At 36.9% G+C, this 16,796-nt stretch overlaps 1 protein-coding gene across 2 annotated transcripts in view; it reads left to right on the forward strand.

The window, feature by feature from the left end:
- LONP2 (lon peptidase 2, peroxisomal) overlaps positions 1 to 16,796 on the forward strand; it is a 103,179-nt gene that overhangs the window by 13,302 nt on the left and 73,081 nt on the right. For both annotated transcript variants that reach the window (XM_008067510.2, XM_021717320.1), the window contains 4 exons: positions 1,315 to 1,437; positions 5,092 to 5,255; positions 7,466 to 7,560; positions 12,781 to 13,039. In XM_008067510.2, coding sequence (XP_008065701.1) covers positions 1,315 to 1,437; positions 5,092 to 5,255; positions 7,466 to 7,560; positions 12,781 to 13,039 — 641 coding nt within the window. The remainder of the gene's footprint in view (positions 1 to 1,314; positions 1,438 to 5,091; positions 5,256 to 7,465; positions 7,561 to 12,780; positions 13,040 to 16,796) is intronic.

The raw sequence follows: 16,796 nt of genomic DNA on the forward strand, positions 1-16,796 counted from the left end.
ACCTCAGCCTCCCAAAGGCGCGGGATTACAGGCTGAGCCACCGAGCCCGGCTAAAGGTATTTTTTAACACTTTTTTTTAATTGACTCTTCCTAAAATATTTGTTAGTGTTCATTGAAACAGTCCTTATTTTATCAGCTTGTTTAATATAAATGCAACGATTATAATAGCAAGAACAACTAATACAAACAGGATAGTTATATGAGGCAGACCCCTTCCCAAAAATGAAATTATATTTTGAAGGGCGGGTTCCTTGTATACAGGCTTCCCCCAGGTAAATGTTCTGGGAACCCATCGGCATCAGTGTATCTGCTAGCATTGTTATGAGAGGCTATGTTAGGCTTCAGTGAATTTTTTTTGTGTGTGGAGATTTTTCAACATGATTGCCCATTTCATGATGGGTGATTTATGAGCATACCTGCCACACCATGCTGAATGTTAAGCAGTTTTTGACCAAAAAGACATAACCCTCATGCCCTACCCTCCCTGTTTACCCAGTCTTGCCCCAACAACTTTTGTTTGTTTCCCTGGTGGAAAAAAGTTCTCAAAAGGAAACATCTCGCTGATGTGGAAGAGGTGAAACAAAAAATGGCAGAAGCACTAAAAGGCATCAAAATTGATGAGTTCAAAACTGTTTTGAGCAGTGGAAAAAGCGAATCAATAGGTTTATTGCATCACATGGAGAGTACTTTGGAGGTGACTGAAGTTTAAATGTGTAAGAGTAAATACATAATTTTTTATAAATACGTTCCAAGTTTTTTGGGGTTCCCTCTCATAACATAGGAATTCAGTTAGACTGTTCAGAGCAGAAAAATATAGGAGTGCCATAATGCTCTGGCTGTGGGCATTAGCAAGTGTGTTTTACTGAGGGAATGGAGAGTTACGGTTATTCTGACAAATCAGTAGTGGCAGTTGGTTGAGTGCTTCTATCCTCTTGTGTATATAAACATTCAATATTTTGAACCCGGAATTTGTTTAGACCTACTTTGTGGATACATTCTGGGCTTTAAGAGAATATTTCCCAGAAAAAGTTAACATCACCCATGTATTTGATCTTGAAGCACACAACTTCATTTTTGAATGAAAAACCGAGATCTTGTTTTTCATGTCATTTTTAGGATTCTGATACTCATCTCAAACAACCTGGCTGATTAATAGAGTTGATTTGATTGTGTTAGCTATAGTGTAGCTGTGAATACTGAAAGGAACTGTGTTTTTTGTTCTTTAAGTAGCAATTTAAGCCATGGCTGTGACTACCTATTTGTGGAGCATGTGTTTCTGAGAGAGATTCTGTTAATTGACTCACATTTCCTTAGATTTTAGATGCTGTAAGCTTAGAGGAACGGTTCAAAATGACTATCCCACTGCTTGTCAGACAGATTGAAGGCCTGAAACTGCTTCAGAAAACCAGAAAACCCAAGCAAGACGATGATAAGCGGGTAAATACTTCTTTTACTCTATTGTTCAGATTTAGTGTGGTGTAAAATTGAGGGGAATCAAAAAAGGAACAAACCACTAAAGTTACTGATAAAATTTAGGTGTGTTTTCCTCTAGTTCGTTTCCACGCCTGGATTTTTTAAAAACATGTAAACATTTTTCACATTGTTTTTATTTTTGTTGTGGTTATCATCCAAAGGGATAATTTACTAAGCCATTTCCCTTTTTGTCAGACATTGTGTGTTGTTTCCAATGTTTTGTGTATTTTAAAAACTAGCAAATAACTATATGAGTATCTTTGAGTATAACATTTTTTTAACCACATATAGTATTAAGAACATAATATAAAATTATTTCCTAAAAGGACTGTGTATTGTGCCATAATTTGGGTGAGTTTTTTGTTTTTAGTTTTAAAAAGTTTCAATTTTTAGTTGAACGCTTTTTCTTTTTGAGTTGGAGTCTCACTCTGTCACCCAGGCTGGAGTGCAGTGGCATGCTCATGGCCACCGCAGAGTTGACCTGCTGGGCTCAGACGATCCTTCTGCCTCAGTCTTCCAAGTAGCCAGAACCACATGCGCGTGCCACCATGCCCAGTTAATTTTTTGATTTAATGTAGAGATGAGGTCTCACAAAGTTGTCCAGGCTGGTCTCGAACCTGTGGACTCAGGCAGTACTCTCACCTCAGCCTCCCAAAGTGTTGGGATTACAGGGTTAAGCCACCTTGCCCAGCCAGCCACCGCACCTGGCTTAGTCAAACTCTTAATCTTTTCCTGTCTTCTAAGGTTATCCTTCAGTGGTTTGATACTTTCTTTGTAGTTTTTCTTTAGTTGATTTATTTAAAAAGTACTTGACTCTTTAACTCATATGTCATTTATTTTGTCCTATTAATGAGGTGAAACCAGTATTTTCTCTCAAACAGCTTTTTATTTGACTCAGCACTACTAATTAAATAATCATTTTCTTTCCCATTATCATGTATTACATGCATATATGTGAAGTCTCCTTTGAGCTGTTGATTTTCCTATTTTTATGACTGGGCAAAGTTAAGATCTGGAAGTTATATTTGATGTGGACAAAATGTGAAAATGGCAGTTCTTTGTTGGAGATTCTGACTCTGACTTAAGTGAAGGCTTGAGAATAATGTTAGCAATTTAATGGTCATCAGCACAGAAGTGTTGGCTTATGTAGGAGAACATGTTGCAGAGAAAGCAGAACATAAGGGAAGGACTCCTTCCTGGCAGGACTAGAGAAGAGGAATGAAGTAGGCTGAGGAGAGAGAGAGGATTAGTGATCATCATGCTTAGGTCTAGTATTCCAGGACACCAGGCTGTTTAAAATAAATACTAGAAATTATTTCTGGCTTGAGATAAGACCAGTGACTCAATTATTGGTTTTTGTGCAGAAAAACAAATCTATGTTCATTCTGCATTGAAAGTTCAGACAACTGCAGCTTACTATCAGTGAAGGTTATCACTTAAAAAGAAAGGTGTCCAAATGTGTTCCAGAAAACTACCAAACAAGAGACAGTTATTTATCTATTTATTTTTATTTTGTAGGGGGAATCTCACTATGCTACACAGGCTGGTCTCACTCAAACTCCTAGATTCAAGCAATTCTTCTGCCTTGGTCTTCCCAAGTGCCAGGATCACAGGTGTGAGCCACCACACCTGGCCTTATTTTTCATACTCTAAATACATATTCCCTCTACACCTAATTTTGAACTAATAGTTTTTTATTCTTAAACTGTGCCCTTCAAATTGTAGACACTTCTAGCATAGCAAAACTTGGATTCTTCAATATTCATTTTTTAAAAATCTGCAAGTAGTAATTAGTTATAAGCTTAAGAGCTTCTGTAAAAAAAAAAAAAAAGTTGTATTGAGTGAAGAGATAATTATTTTAAAATGTAAGAATCAGGATAATATTTAGAGTTAGCAGTCAGGGGAAAGAAAATGCATTAACAAGTACTGTTGTCTCAATAGTGAAATCACTGATGTGCTTTTTAAATCTCATTTTTTTTCTTTCTTTTTTTTTCTTTTTTAAGAGACAAGGTCATCTCGTTTCTTTGTCCAGGCTGGAGGGCAGTGGCACAACCATAGCTCATTGCAACATTGAGCTCCTGGGCTAAGTGATCCTACTGCCTCAGCCTCTGGAGTAGTTGGGACTACAGGCACATGTCAGCATACCTGGATAATTTTTTCATTTTTGTGGAGACAGTGTCTTGCTGTGTTGGCCAGGCTGGTTCTGAACTCCTGACCTCAAGTGATCCTTTCACCTCAGCCTCCCAAGGTGTTGTATAGGCATGAACCACCACACCTGGCCTTGAATCTCACTTTTAAAAAATATAATTTTATTCAGTTTTTTATCCTTTAAAATATTTTATTAATTTTATCTGCCAATAACTTATGTAAGAATAAAAGTAGATTATTAATATTATGTTTGTACAAAATTGCATTTTTTTTTTTTTTGAGTTGGAGTCTCACTCTGTCACCCAGACTGGAGTGCAGTGGCCGCTCCCGGCCACCACAGCCTCGACCTGCTGGGCTCCGGTGATCCTTCCGCCTCAGCCTTCCGAGTAGCCGGAATTACAGGCATGTGCTACCATGTCCAGCTAATTTTTGATTTATTGTAGAGATGAGGTCTCGCCAAGTTGCCCATGCGGGTCTCGAACCCGCGGGCTCAGGCAGTCCACTCACCTCAGCCTCCCAAAGGCGCGGGATTACAGGCTGAGCCACCGAGCCTGGCTCCAAAATTGCATTTTTATGTACTGCTTTATATTTTACACTTTAAAATATTTGAATGTATTAAACAGATCATTTTCCAGATAAAAAAGAAATTCTGGAGGCTTTTAAATTAAATACGAGTATATTATTTTGCTCCAGTAATGGTTGGAATTGCTTAATGACTCTCAAAGAGTACATAAGGTAGGTTTAAAATGTGGTAGAGAGATCATTGAGAAAGAGAACACAAATAAAGGCCATTTGACTTGGCACAGAATACGGTTTTTAGATTTGAAAGAACAGTTTCATCATGATGGGGACAGAGACCAAGGGCTTACTGAAGCAATTGATGAGGAAGGGGGCATGATAGTTATAGCCACTTGGAGATGCAGAACCTCACAAAAGGGAAGTAAATAGTGTTTTGGTTAACTGGAAGAAAATGTAGGAAAGATAACATGTTCTGAAGGGGAAAAGCTTTCTTTGTGTTGAATACAGATAATGGAGCCAGTGGTGGGAAGGTGGAAGATACTAGGGAGAAATTTTGAAATAAAGGAGGAAAAATGGAATTTATTTAGTCAAAAAATGGTAGGCAATAATGTACATCAAGAAAATAGTGACTGTAATAGTAGTTCAAAGAAAGGCAATTCCTTCATGTTTTAATTATTTCTAGTAGCCAGTTCCTTGAGTTTGTTTTTTTTCTTATGCAAGTATTATTGTAAGCATGTACCAAAGAAGCATGTCCATCTTATGTTGGTCTTTTGAAATTTTCCTGCCTCCATATCTGGCTCTTAATTATCATTCTGAACTTTAGTTCCTAAAGATACAGACTATACCCATAAGAAATGTTCTTCAGCACCAGTCATAACCTTACACGTAGGTAGCTACTTCCTTTCCAACTTACTTCGACATATGGTTTTACTCTTCTACTTTCTCCATTAGGTTATAGCAATACGTCCTATTCGGAGGATTACACACATCCCAGGTGCTTTAGAAGATGAGGATGAAGATGAAGATAATGATGACATTGTCATGCTAGAGAAAAAAATACGAACATCTAGTATGCCAGAGCAGGCTCATAAAGTCTGTGTCAAAGAGATTAAAAGGTAAATTGTAGAAGACATTTATTCATTGGTATTTTCATTTTGCTTACTAATGTTAAAAATTGCTGCTCATGAAACTTGATTCCGCTCCTTCAGACCACAAACTGAAAGCTGAGTCATTTGCTTTGTATTCTCTGTATTCTTTTTCCTTTTCTTATGCTTAATATACTCATATACCACCCTATTCATTTTATCTTTCCATTGCCAACTCTTTTTTGTTTGTTTGTTTTTGAGTCAGGGACTCACTCTGATACCCAGGCTGGACTGCAGTGGCACGATCTCAGCTCACTGTAGCATCAGTCTCCTGGGCTCAGGTGATCTTTCTGCTCTGGCCTCCCAAGTAGTTGGGACTACAGGCACGTGCCATCATGTCAGCTAATTTTTTAATTTTTTGTAGAGACAAGATCTCACTATGTTGCCTAGGCTGGTCTCGAGCTCCTGGGCTCAAGCAACCCTCCTGCCTCACCTCCCAAAGTGCTAGGATTATAGGTATGAGCTACCATGCCCGGCCTCCTTTGCCAACTCTTGTCTGTCATGGCTTTCTTAATTCTCATCTTATACCTTTGGTCTCTGGACTCATTTCCTCTTTTTTCCTTCGTCAACCAGAATCTAATTCTTAAAACATTCTTAGTACTCTGAATTAGCACCATTTTCACTAATCTTTTTATCAAATACTGAGGATAAATGATACAATACTTCTCCCTATAACTTGCTGCCAAAAATTATAATTCTTGCAGCTGCCTTTTCATTGTCTAAAAGAATGAGCATACTTCTTTGTTTAGACATAATGCTTGTTAGGTGGCATTAGGTTCTTCACATGTACCTTTTTTTCTTCTTTAGATAGCAAACTCTAGAGGGCAGGGACTATCGGTTTATCTTTGTACAAGACAAATTACAGGGAAACCTTGCTGACAGAATAGGGTATATGGATTTATTGCATTTTCTCAATAGCCTCAGGGTTAAATAGAAAACCATTTTTTTTCTTCTGTATACTTTTTTTTTTTTGAGTTGAGGTCTCACTCTGTCTCTCCAGCTAGAGTACACTGGCACAATCATGGCTCAACACACACATCCTCAACCTCCTGGGTTCAGGAGATCCTTCTGCCTCAGCCTCCCGATTAGTTGGGACTACAGGTGCACACCACCATGCCCGGCTAATTTTTAAACTTTTTTGTAGAGACAAGATCTTTCTATGTTGCTCAGGCTGGTCTTGAACTCTGGGCTCAAGCAGTCCTTCCTCCTCAGCCTCCCAAAGTGCTGAGATTACAGTTGTCAGCTACCACATTCAGCCTTGTATTTTCTGATATTAGTGAATTATAATGAGCCTGCTTGAATACTTTAAGATTTGACTTTCTGAGGGTCACAGTTAAGAACATTAGTAAATGTAGTTGAAGAAGATTTTATATTGACTCTGACATTAGTTAATTAATATAGACTATCTGTTATGTGCAGAACACTTTGCTAAGCACTGCATGTACTACGGAAGTTAATTTTTTTTTTTTTTTGAGTTGGAGTCTCACTCTGTCGCCCAGACTGGGGTGCAGTGGCCGCTCCCAGCCACTGCAGCCTCGACCTGCTGGGCTCCAGCAATCCTTCCGCCTCAGCCTTCCAAGTAGCTGAAACTACAGGCGCGCGCTACCACACCCGGCTAATTTTTTGATTTATTGTAGAAATGAGGTCTCACCAAGTTGCCCAGTCGGGTCTCGAACCCACTCACCTCAGCCTCCCAAGGTGCGGGATTATAGGCTGAGCCACCGAGCCCGGCTGGGAAGTTACCTTTTTAATTAAATATATAATATTGCCTTACTTTTATGACAGACTTCATCTCTGATAACAGTATTGTATTATGCATAGTTAGGCACTTAAATCTTATTGTGATGAGTAAATGGATATATGTTACTTGAGACTGTCCCTCTGAGCTCAGAAAGGACGGATACTGGTTAGGCCATGTTTTTCCTTCCAGTTTTCAATATCTGTTTTTATTTTGTTTTGTAATGTACATAGCATGTAATATACTTACAAAGTACATACACGGTAAGTACATTACAAAATAAAACAAACTTTTTATTAACTAGTTACTTAAAAACTTTTTTGAATTTATTTAACCAAATATGCATGATGAATCTAACCAAGCAAGGGAGATGTGCTTGGTTTTTCAGTTATGGAATTTTCTTTGTTCATGAACCTGTTTGCTATGTATTTTTTCTCCACAGACTCAAAAAAATGCCTCAGTCAATGCCAGAATATGCTCTGACTAGAAATTATTTGGAACTCATGGTGGAACTTCCTTGGAACAAAAGTACAACTGGTGAGCCAACAAAATACCAGTCTAATTGTTACTCAGAAAGCTCATGCAAATTTTCATTTCAAATGTTCCCCACTGATTTTCTTACTGTTACATGTTATTTTTATTTTAATTTTTTGAAACTTTATTATAGTGTGATTGGCATATAAAAAGCTATACATATTTTTGTTTGTTTGTTTGAGTTAGAGTCTCACTCTGTCACCCAGACTGGAGTTCAGTGGCCGCTCCTGGCCACCTCAGCCTCGACCTGCTGGGATCCAGTGATCCTTCCCCCTCAGCCTTCCAAGTAGCTGGTACCCCAGGTGTGCACTACCACACCTGGCTAATTTTTTTTATTTATTATAGAGATGAGGTCTCGCCAAGTTGCCCAGGCAGGTCTCGAACCCACGGGCTCAGGCAGTTCATTCACCTCGACCTCCCAAATCACAGGATTACAGACTGAACCACCAAGCCTGGCCGCTATACATATTTAATGAATGCATTTCAATGAGTCTTAGGATAAGTGTACACTCATGAAGCCATCACCATTTTCAAAACCAGAAACGTATCTGTTATCTCCTAAAGTTTCCTGCTGCCCCTATTATTATTACTATCATTGTCTTTTCTTCTCTTTTGATGCTAGTGGTAAGAACATTAACATAAGATCTATCCTCTTAGCAGATTTTAAGTATATTATAGTATTGTTAGCTATAGGCACTATGCTTTATAGTAGCTTTCCAGAACTCATTTATTTTGAGTAACTTTGTACTTTGTATGCTTTAACTATCACCACCTTCATTTCCTCTCCCCTCAGTACCTGGCAATCCCTATCCTACTCTGTTTCTGAGTTTAACTATTTTAGATTCCACACATAAGTAAAATCTTACAGTATTTGTCTTTTGTCCATTTATTATTAGTGGACACTTAGGTTGTTTCCATATGTTGGCTGTTGTAAATAATACTGGAGTGAACATGGGAGTGCCGATATCTCTTCAAATTCCAAATTTCATTTCCTTTGGATATACATGCTGAAGTGAGATTGCTGAATCATAAGGAAGTTCTATTTTTAGTTTTTTTAGCAACTGTTGTACTGTTTTCATAAGGGTTACACCAATGTACAGTCCCACCAACAGTGGACAAGTGTTCCCTTTTCACCATATCCTCATTCTCACTCATTTCATTTGTTTTTTCATAGTAGACATCTGAACAGGCATGAGGTGATATCTCATTGTAGTTTTGATTTGCATTTCCCTGATGATTAGTCATGGTAAGCATATTCTCATATACCTGTTGGTCATTTGTATGTTGTCTTTGGAGAAATGTCTACTCAGGTCCTTTGCCCATTTTTTATTCAGGCTATTTGTTTATTTTGCTATTGAGTTGTATGAGTTTCTTGTACATTTTGGATATTAACCCCTTATCTGAATATGGTTTGCAAATATTTTCTCTCACTTTGTGTGTTGCCTTTTCATTTTGCTGATTGTTTCTTTTGCTGTACAGCAGCTTTTTAGTTTGATGTAATCTCCCTTGCTTATTTTTACTTTTGATGTCATATCCATAAATTCATTGCCTGGACCATTGTGTTTTGGAGCTTTTCTATATGTTTTCCTTTAGGAGTTTTATGGTTTCAGGTGTTATGCTAAAGTCTTCAATCCATTTTAAACATAATTTTTGTGTATGGCATAAAATAAGGATCCAATTTCATTCTTTTGCATGTGGATATCCAGTTTTCCCAACATGTATTTGAAGAGACTGTCCTTTTCCTATTGTATATCCTTGGAGCCCTTGTTGAAAATTGTTTGACCTTACAGGTGTGGATTTATTTCTGAGCTCTCTATTCTGTTCCATTGGCCTGTGTGTCTGTTTTTTGGCCAGAACTGTATTTTTGAATTACTGTAGCTTTGTAATATGACTTGAAGTCAGGAAGTATGATGCTCAAGATTGATTGGATTGTTCAGTCTTATGATTCCATATGAATTTTAGAGGGTTTTTTCCTATTTTTGTGAAAAATGCCAATGGAATTTTTATAGGAATTGCATCGAATCTATAGAAAATTTGGGGTGGTGTGGAGATTTTAACAATATTCTTCCAGTCTACGAGCATTGGGTATCTTTCCATTTATTTGTGTCTAATTTCTTTCATCAGTGTTTTATCGATTTTAGTGTACTGACCTTTTACCTCTTTGGTTAAATTTATACCTAAGCATTTTATTCTTTATGAGGCACTTGTAAATGTGATTATTTCCTTAATTTCTCTTTTGATAAAGTTTGAGAAATTTTTTCCAGCTTTATTGAGGTATAATTGATATACAGTAAACTGCACATATGTAATATGTATAATTCAATGAGTTTTGACATACGTATACATCTGTAATATCAGTACCACAATTGAGATAATGAACAACTTTGTCATCTCTAAAAGTTTCCTCATGCTCCTTGATAATCTCTTCCTTCTTCCCTCGCTCAATTTTCTCTTTTCCTACCAATCCCCAAGCAACCACTATAGATTAATTTATGTTTTCTAAAATGTTATATAAATAGGATCATATAGTATGTACTCTCTCTCTTTTTTTTCTTCTTCAACGCATAGTCTCACTTTGTCATCCAGATTGAAGTGCGGTGCTTATAGCTGCTGTAGCCTTGGCCTCTTGGGCTCAGGAGATCTTTCATCCTCAGTCAACTGAGTAGCTGGGACTACAAGTGCATGTCACCACACCTGGTTAATTTTTTTATTTTTTGTAGAAATGAAATCTCACTATGTTGCCTAGGCTGGTCTCAAACTCCTGGCCCTTAAGCTATCCTCCTGCCTCAGCCTCCCAAAGTGCTAGGATTACAGGTATGAGCCACTGCACCTGGCTCATGATTCTTTAAAAAAAAATTTTTTTTTTAGCCTGCTGGTTATAATGTAGAAGTCATTTGTAATTCCTGAAAGAAAAACTTACTCAACCAAGTAGGGATCTCAGATAGTAATCAAAAGCAGAAAGGAAAACAGAGAGGAAAGATTTGTTGGAAATAAGTTTGTTAATTTTCTCATTTTAAATAAAAGGAGCCAGTAGATACTATTTCAATCTTCCAATTGTAAATAGAGAAATTTGTTTAAGTAAGTTTTAATTGTTTTCACATGTAACCACAGGTGTTATTTAAGTGTGATTAGGAAGCATGCTCTCTAAATTATTAAAAAGAATATTTAGAAAAAATGTCCTATGTAGAAAAGATGGAAAATAACAATTACAGAAATTACCTTTTCTTCAAAGATGGAAAGAACTTTTAAAATTGTCTTGGCATATTTCTTGGAAGAAATTTCTTCACAGTGTCCTCAGTCTTTTCTAAATTATCCAGGATTCTATTCTGAGCTTACTGAATTTGTTAATCAGGAATGGATGATGTGTCAGAACGAGTCCTTTTAGGCATAAGATGATATTTTATGGAAAGTTTCTCCCCTTGGACATAATGATGTAATAAATGCATTGATAACCAAATATTGAACCATCTTTGCATAATGAAATTAAATCCCACTGGGACTTAGAAGATTCACCTTTTTTGTTGTTTTGTTATGTTTGTTTGTTTTTTGTTTTGAGTTGGAGTCTCACTCTGTCCCCCAGACTGGAGTGCAGTGGCCGCTCCCGGCCACTGCAGCCTCGACTTGCTGGGTTCCAGCAATCCTTCTGCCTCAGCCTTCTAAGTAGCCAGAAATACAGGCGTGCACTACCACGCCCAGCTAATTTTTTTGATTTCTTGTAGAGATGAGGTCTCACCAAGTTGCCCAGGTGGGTCTCGAACCCACGGGCTCAGGCAATTCACTCACCTCGGCCTCCCAAAGCGTGGGATTACAGGCTGAACCACCAAGCCCGACCAGAAGATTCACCTTTTAATAGATTTTCTTTACTAGCATTTTAATATCTAGAGCTATACAAAATGGGATTAGTCTGAAGTTTTCTTTTGTGTCTTCCATGGTATGCTTTAGTGTTAGAGTTAGCATTGTGAAACAACTGAAAAGCTCCGTCTTTCACTTGTTTATATATTCACTGATTGGGTTCTGAAGCCAGGAAAAGGGAAGAAATTTTATTCTTCCCTTTCCCAATCACTCACCCAGGACTCTGACTAAAATCAATAGTACTACAATTAAATTATACATATTACTGCTTAGCTAAGTTTTTATGAACTAACTTGGGAACCAAAATAAAAATACAACTTAAAGTCTTTTTTTTTCCTTTAGGAATAATGCATAGTACATTCCAAATAACCAATTGACAGAGTGGACTTGTGTTTTTTTCTCTCCCATCCTCTTCTTTCACTGTCAGTATGATCACATGGCTATGTATTATCCCCTGGCAGCCATCCAGCTGGTGAATTCATTTTGGTTTCTATCACCTAAGTGTTTAATCTATTAGAATTTTAAAGCATATCAGTAAACCTGATGAAAGTTTGGCTCCAGAAACAAAGTCTAACTCATACGCTTCTGGTGAGACTTTAGTTTATCCATCTTTTCTGTTTGGCAATTACAACCTTTTTTTTTTTTAATCTAGTGCTCCCATTTATAGAAAATTAATTGAAGGAAATAATTACAGATATATGCATTTTTTATAACTGAAAAATTTGTAAACAACCTAAATGTTCAGCAATAGGGAATTAGTTAAATGAATATGGATAAGCAATGGAATATTAAATAACCATAAAATGTTACTGAAAAATACATGTGACACTGAAAGTTGAACATTTTATAAAAATTAAAGATCTCATAAAACCCCATTATGAAAAATCAGTATATGAATGCACACACATACCAAAATAAAGACAGTGATGATCTCTTGGGACATGAGATTATGGGTAACTATTTTCTTCTTTTTTATTATTGTTGCCAGGTTTTCTGGAATGAACATATATTGCTTCTGTAATAAGAAAGAAAAGCCACCTTTTTTTAGAAGAACAAATGCCAGCACAAACAGAATATGTAGAAATTATGTCTCCATAAGAAATCATTCCAAATAAAATGATATGAACATTGTGTAGTACCTACTGTCTCTGGATTTTGGTTGTCTGGTACTTACTATCTCTGGAGACACCATATTTTAAGTAGAAAAACCAAACCCAATACAAGTCTCTTTGAAGACTCATTTAGAAGGATCCAAGTCTGTTCTTATCAAATCTTTTTTCAAAAAGTGTTTTGCTCTTGCCAGTCTTGAAAGGAGTTCTTTCACTTAAAAACCTCATGTGCTCAAATTATTTCTGTTGGGTTATTTGACAGACCGCCTGGACATTCGGGCAGCCCGGATTCTTCTGGATAATGACCATTATGCCATGGAAAAATTGAAGAAAAGAGTGCTGGAATATTTGGCTGTCAGACAGCTGAAAAATAACCTGAAGGGCCCAATTCTTTGCTTTGTTGGCCCTCCTGGAGTTGGTAAAACAAGCGTGGGAAGATCAGTGGCAAAGACGCTAGGTCGAGAGTTCCACAGAATTGCACTTGGAGGAGTCTGTGATCAGTCTGACATTCGAGGACACAGGTAGAATACGTCTTTCAGTTTAATCTCTGATTCTCTTCTTCCCTTTTAATTTTCCAGAGCTCCAAAAAACCTGAGGCATAACATAACATATACCTATTTTTCTTGAAGGGCTATTTGTGGTACCTTGAATGGAATGGACATTTACAAGACTTTAGCTCTCCTAGACCTCTAAGCATAATGGTGTACCCAAACTAACCTCAATACTTATATGACAGTGTACCACTAGTCTGTGCCTCAGCTTTCCTGGAGTCTCATTTAATGTAATTGTAAATTATTTATGATTGGGTATTATAATGTCATCATACTCTTTTCAGCTCAGTAGCATTCCGTGAATAGTGACCCACCAATCTTTGATAACAGATGTGTTACAAGTTTAAACTTTCTTTCATGAAGGTTGGTCTGTATTGTGCATATGAATAATAAGGAGAAATGTTAGCATAATTACTAAGGCCTATCCTTGCATTTTGGACTCATTTTCTGTAAAAAATACATTTAACTGCAAAAACTGTTTCTCTGATTAATGTGACATTCCTAAAATCAGATATGAATGTTACATTCATTGTTTTGTTCTCACTGGTCTCAGTTGATCTGATTGATCTGATCTCAGATGCCTTGGGAAAGCATGAATTTATGTTTCACAATTTAAGGATTTCATAGCAATTGGAAATTATGAGAAAGCATACCTATAGTGTATGTGTTAAAGAACATTTTAAAATGTAGAACACTTAAAAATATAGAAACCAGCTGGGCTCAGTGGCTCAGCCTGTAATCCCACACTTCGGGAGGCTGAGGTGAGTGGATTGCCTGAACCTGCAGGTTGGAGACCCACCTGGGCAACTTGGCGAGACCTCATCTCTACAATAAATCAAACAATTAGCCGGGCATGGGAGCGCGCGCCTGTAGTTCCAGCTACTTGGAGGGCTGAGGCGGAAGGATCACGGGAGCCCAACAGGTGGAGGCTGCGGTGGCCAGGGCGAGCCACTGCACTCCAGTCTGGGTGACAGAGTGAGACTCCAACTAAAAAAAAAAAAAAAAAAAAATAGAAACTGTGAACTGCTTATAAAAGAAGATGATTTTTTTTTTTTAATATCTTATTTTCCATTTGTCTTTTTAAAAGTGATCTCTGACCTTAGGCAGTAGTGGGAAACTATTTCAGAAATTTTTCTAAGAGCAGTGATGATTTTTATTTTCTTTTATTTGTTCACTTAAAATTCTTATGCATTAAAAAATAATCATTCAAGATTATATTAAATAAGCAATGAGTGGTACAGATCAAGACAGAAAATTGATTTGGGTCATTCCTCCTGGCAATTTCAAAAGATCCTTTTGTTGCCTAGGCTTTGTTTTTCTCACTTGCACCACTAGAGGCTGTAGTTTGCTTTTGTAAAGAAATGGCTTCACTACTCTTCTACCAGACTTGGAGAAGGTACTTCCAGGGCCTAAAACTAATTTTAGCCATAATTTTTAGGAGGTATTCCCCATTCAAGTGATTTGATTTATGACTGAGTTGATTTAGTGTAATTCTTTCTTTTCCTACCTGTGCTGTAGTATCTTGTAAGTATTTGACAGAATTTGGAGAGTAAGTTTGTGGAATTGATGTCATGGGTACATGACATGTAGATAATTTGTTTGTATTTCTTTCCACATTGGTATTGATTATTTGCTAATGCCAGGAAAGAACGTTTACAAGACTTATTAGCTATCTTAGAACCTCTAAACATAATGGCATACCCAAAGTAATCTCAATATTTCTATGACTGGCACACAGTGAGCATTCACTGAAAATTAGCTTTAGCTATTATTGTCTTAATTCTAAATTCTCAGGAGGACAAGTGTAGATTTACAAGCTTCAGTGTGAGTTTTTATAAATTTCATTCTGATTTTTAAATTGTGTTCTAAAATATTTATCCTGTTCTCTGCATTGTTACTTAACTTATGTGGCAGAATTATGGGTGAAAAATGCACCTTTCTGTTGTCTGGTGATGGACAATGTATGATGTAATAGTTCTTACCACTTATGAACATTGTTGGATTTAAACAGATCTCTGTTTTGAATCTCTACTGAGGTATGAAATGTGTGCATTTCTTTTCAAGTGTGTGTGTCTGTATCAAGAAAATTAAGTATACAGAAAATAAAAACTTACTTTATGAGTCTTTTGTAAAAGGAGGTTGTATTACAATGACTATTGTCTAAAATATTTGTAAATACAAGCTTTTTAGAAATATATTGAAGTTGTGATTGTTTCCAAATAAAAGGTATCAGGATTTGTTTTGTGAATCTTTCTATTAAACCAGATTTTAGATACACCTTGCTAGCTATCACTGTACAGGATGTTTCACTAATGCTATAGCAAACTCCCTAAATTATTAAGGCCTGGTGAAAATGTTTATTTGAAAACATGTGTTTAAAAGCACATGGAGAATGGTAGAATATGGTTTTTAAGGAAAGGAAAGAGTGAGGGCAGAGCATGCACTTGTGACAGTTGTGAATTGAAGGTGAATAGAAGAAGGGAAACAAAACAGAGGATTCTAGCACAGCCATGGGTGGTGTCTGTGGGACATGTGGTTCCAAGGAACAGTTGAGGCATTTGGGATACACCCAGGTCTTGGCATTTGAGTACTAGTCATGTGCTCTTAATTCGAGTTCATGAAAAGTTTTGTTTTTCCTTAGCCTCTGAGTAGGCACCACTGTTCTGCAGTCTTAAAATAGCCTAGGAAAAAGAGAGCTGCTTTGTGTTATCATTCTTGCTTATTCTCTCGATTTTGTCACTCAGTTTCCCTATTTTCCCATGCGTGAAACTCTAGCTTTTTGTTAGAAGTACCTGCTTATGTGAAGGAAGATGCCAATAAGTTGGGGGTTGATTTTTAAAACAACCAAAGATATGTTTTTTAGAGTTAAGTGATAATGAGGTGGGAGATAATGTTGGTTTACAAATGTTAAACTGAGGGAATAATAATAACCTGACATTCATATTATTTTGTGTAACTTAAAGGAAAAATAATGTTTATGCTCCATATTAACTCATGCCTGTTTTCAGTCTTCTCAATGTTTCTCATTTGGGTTTATTTCCACTGGTAAGCCACAAAATACCTGTTTCTTTCTATCAGTTTTTACAACTTAAATTTTTATATTTAAAAATTACATTTAAGTTTAAATCAGTTCATTTAAATCTGTTCACAAAAATCAAATATAAAGTAGTTAACTTCTTTTAGGATGAGGTTTTATAAAATTGCATTTGCATAATGATCAGTTTTTCACTAGTTGTTCTTTGATAAAAAGAAATAATATACTTATTGTTGGCTGGGTGCAGTGGCTCATGCCTATAATCCCAAGCAAGTTGGGAGGCCAAGAAGAGAGGATTGCCTGAGTCTGTGGGTTCGAGACCAGCCTGGGCTACTTGGCAAGACCTCATCTCTACAATACCTCAAAAAATTAGCTGGGCATGGTGGCACATGCCTGTAGTCCCAGCTACTTGGAAGGCTGAGGTAGAAGGATTGCCTGAGCCCAGCAGGTCGAGGCTGCGGTGGGTGTGAGTGTGCCACTGCACTCCAGCCTGGGCAACAGAGTGAGACTTATTGTTATGATATATTTCAAATCACTGTTGATATTAAATCTTAGAAGTACTTTACCAGCTCTTTGATGAGATAATAATATAGTATCCTTGCAAGGAATTTTTGACCCAATTTTCAAACAAGATGAGAAGAAAAATGAATTTGTGATTTCCATACTGATAAATTTTCATATGCACCTAAAATG

This window comes from Carlito syrichta, unplaced genomic scaffold (assembly GCF_000164805.1).
Source record: "Carlito syrichta isolate Samal-C Ts95f unplaced genomic scaffold, Tarsius_syrichta-2.0.1 Scaffold309650, whole genome shotgun sequence".
Taxonomy (NCBI): domain Eukaryota; kingdom Metazoa; phylum Chordata; class Mammalia; order Primates; family Tarsiidae; genus Carlito; species Carlito syrichta.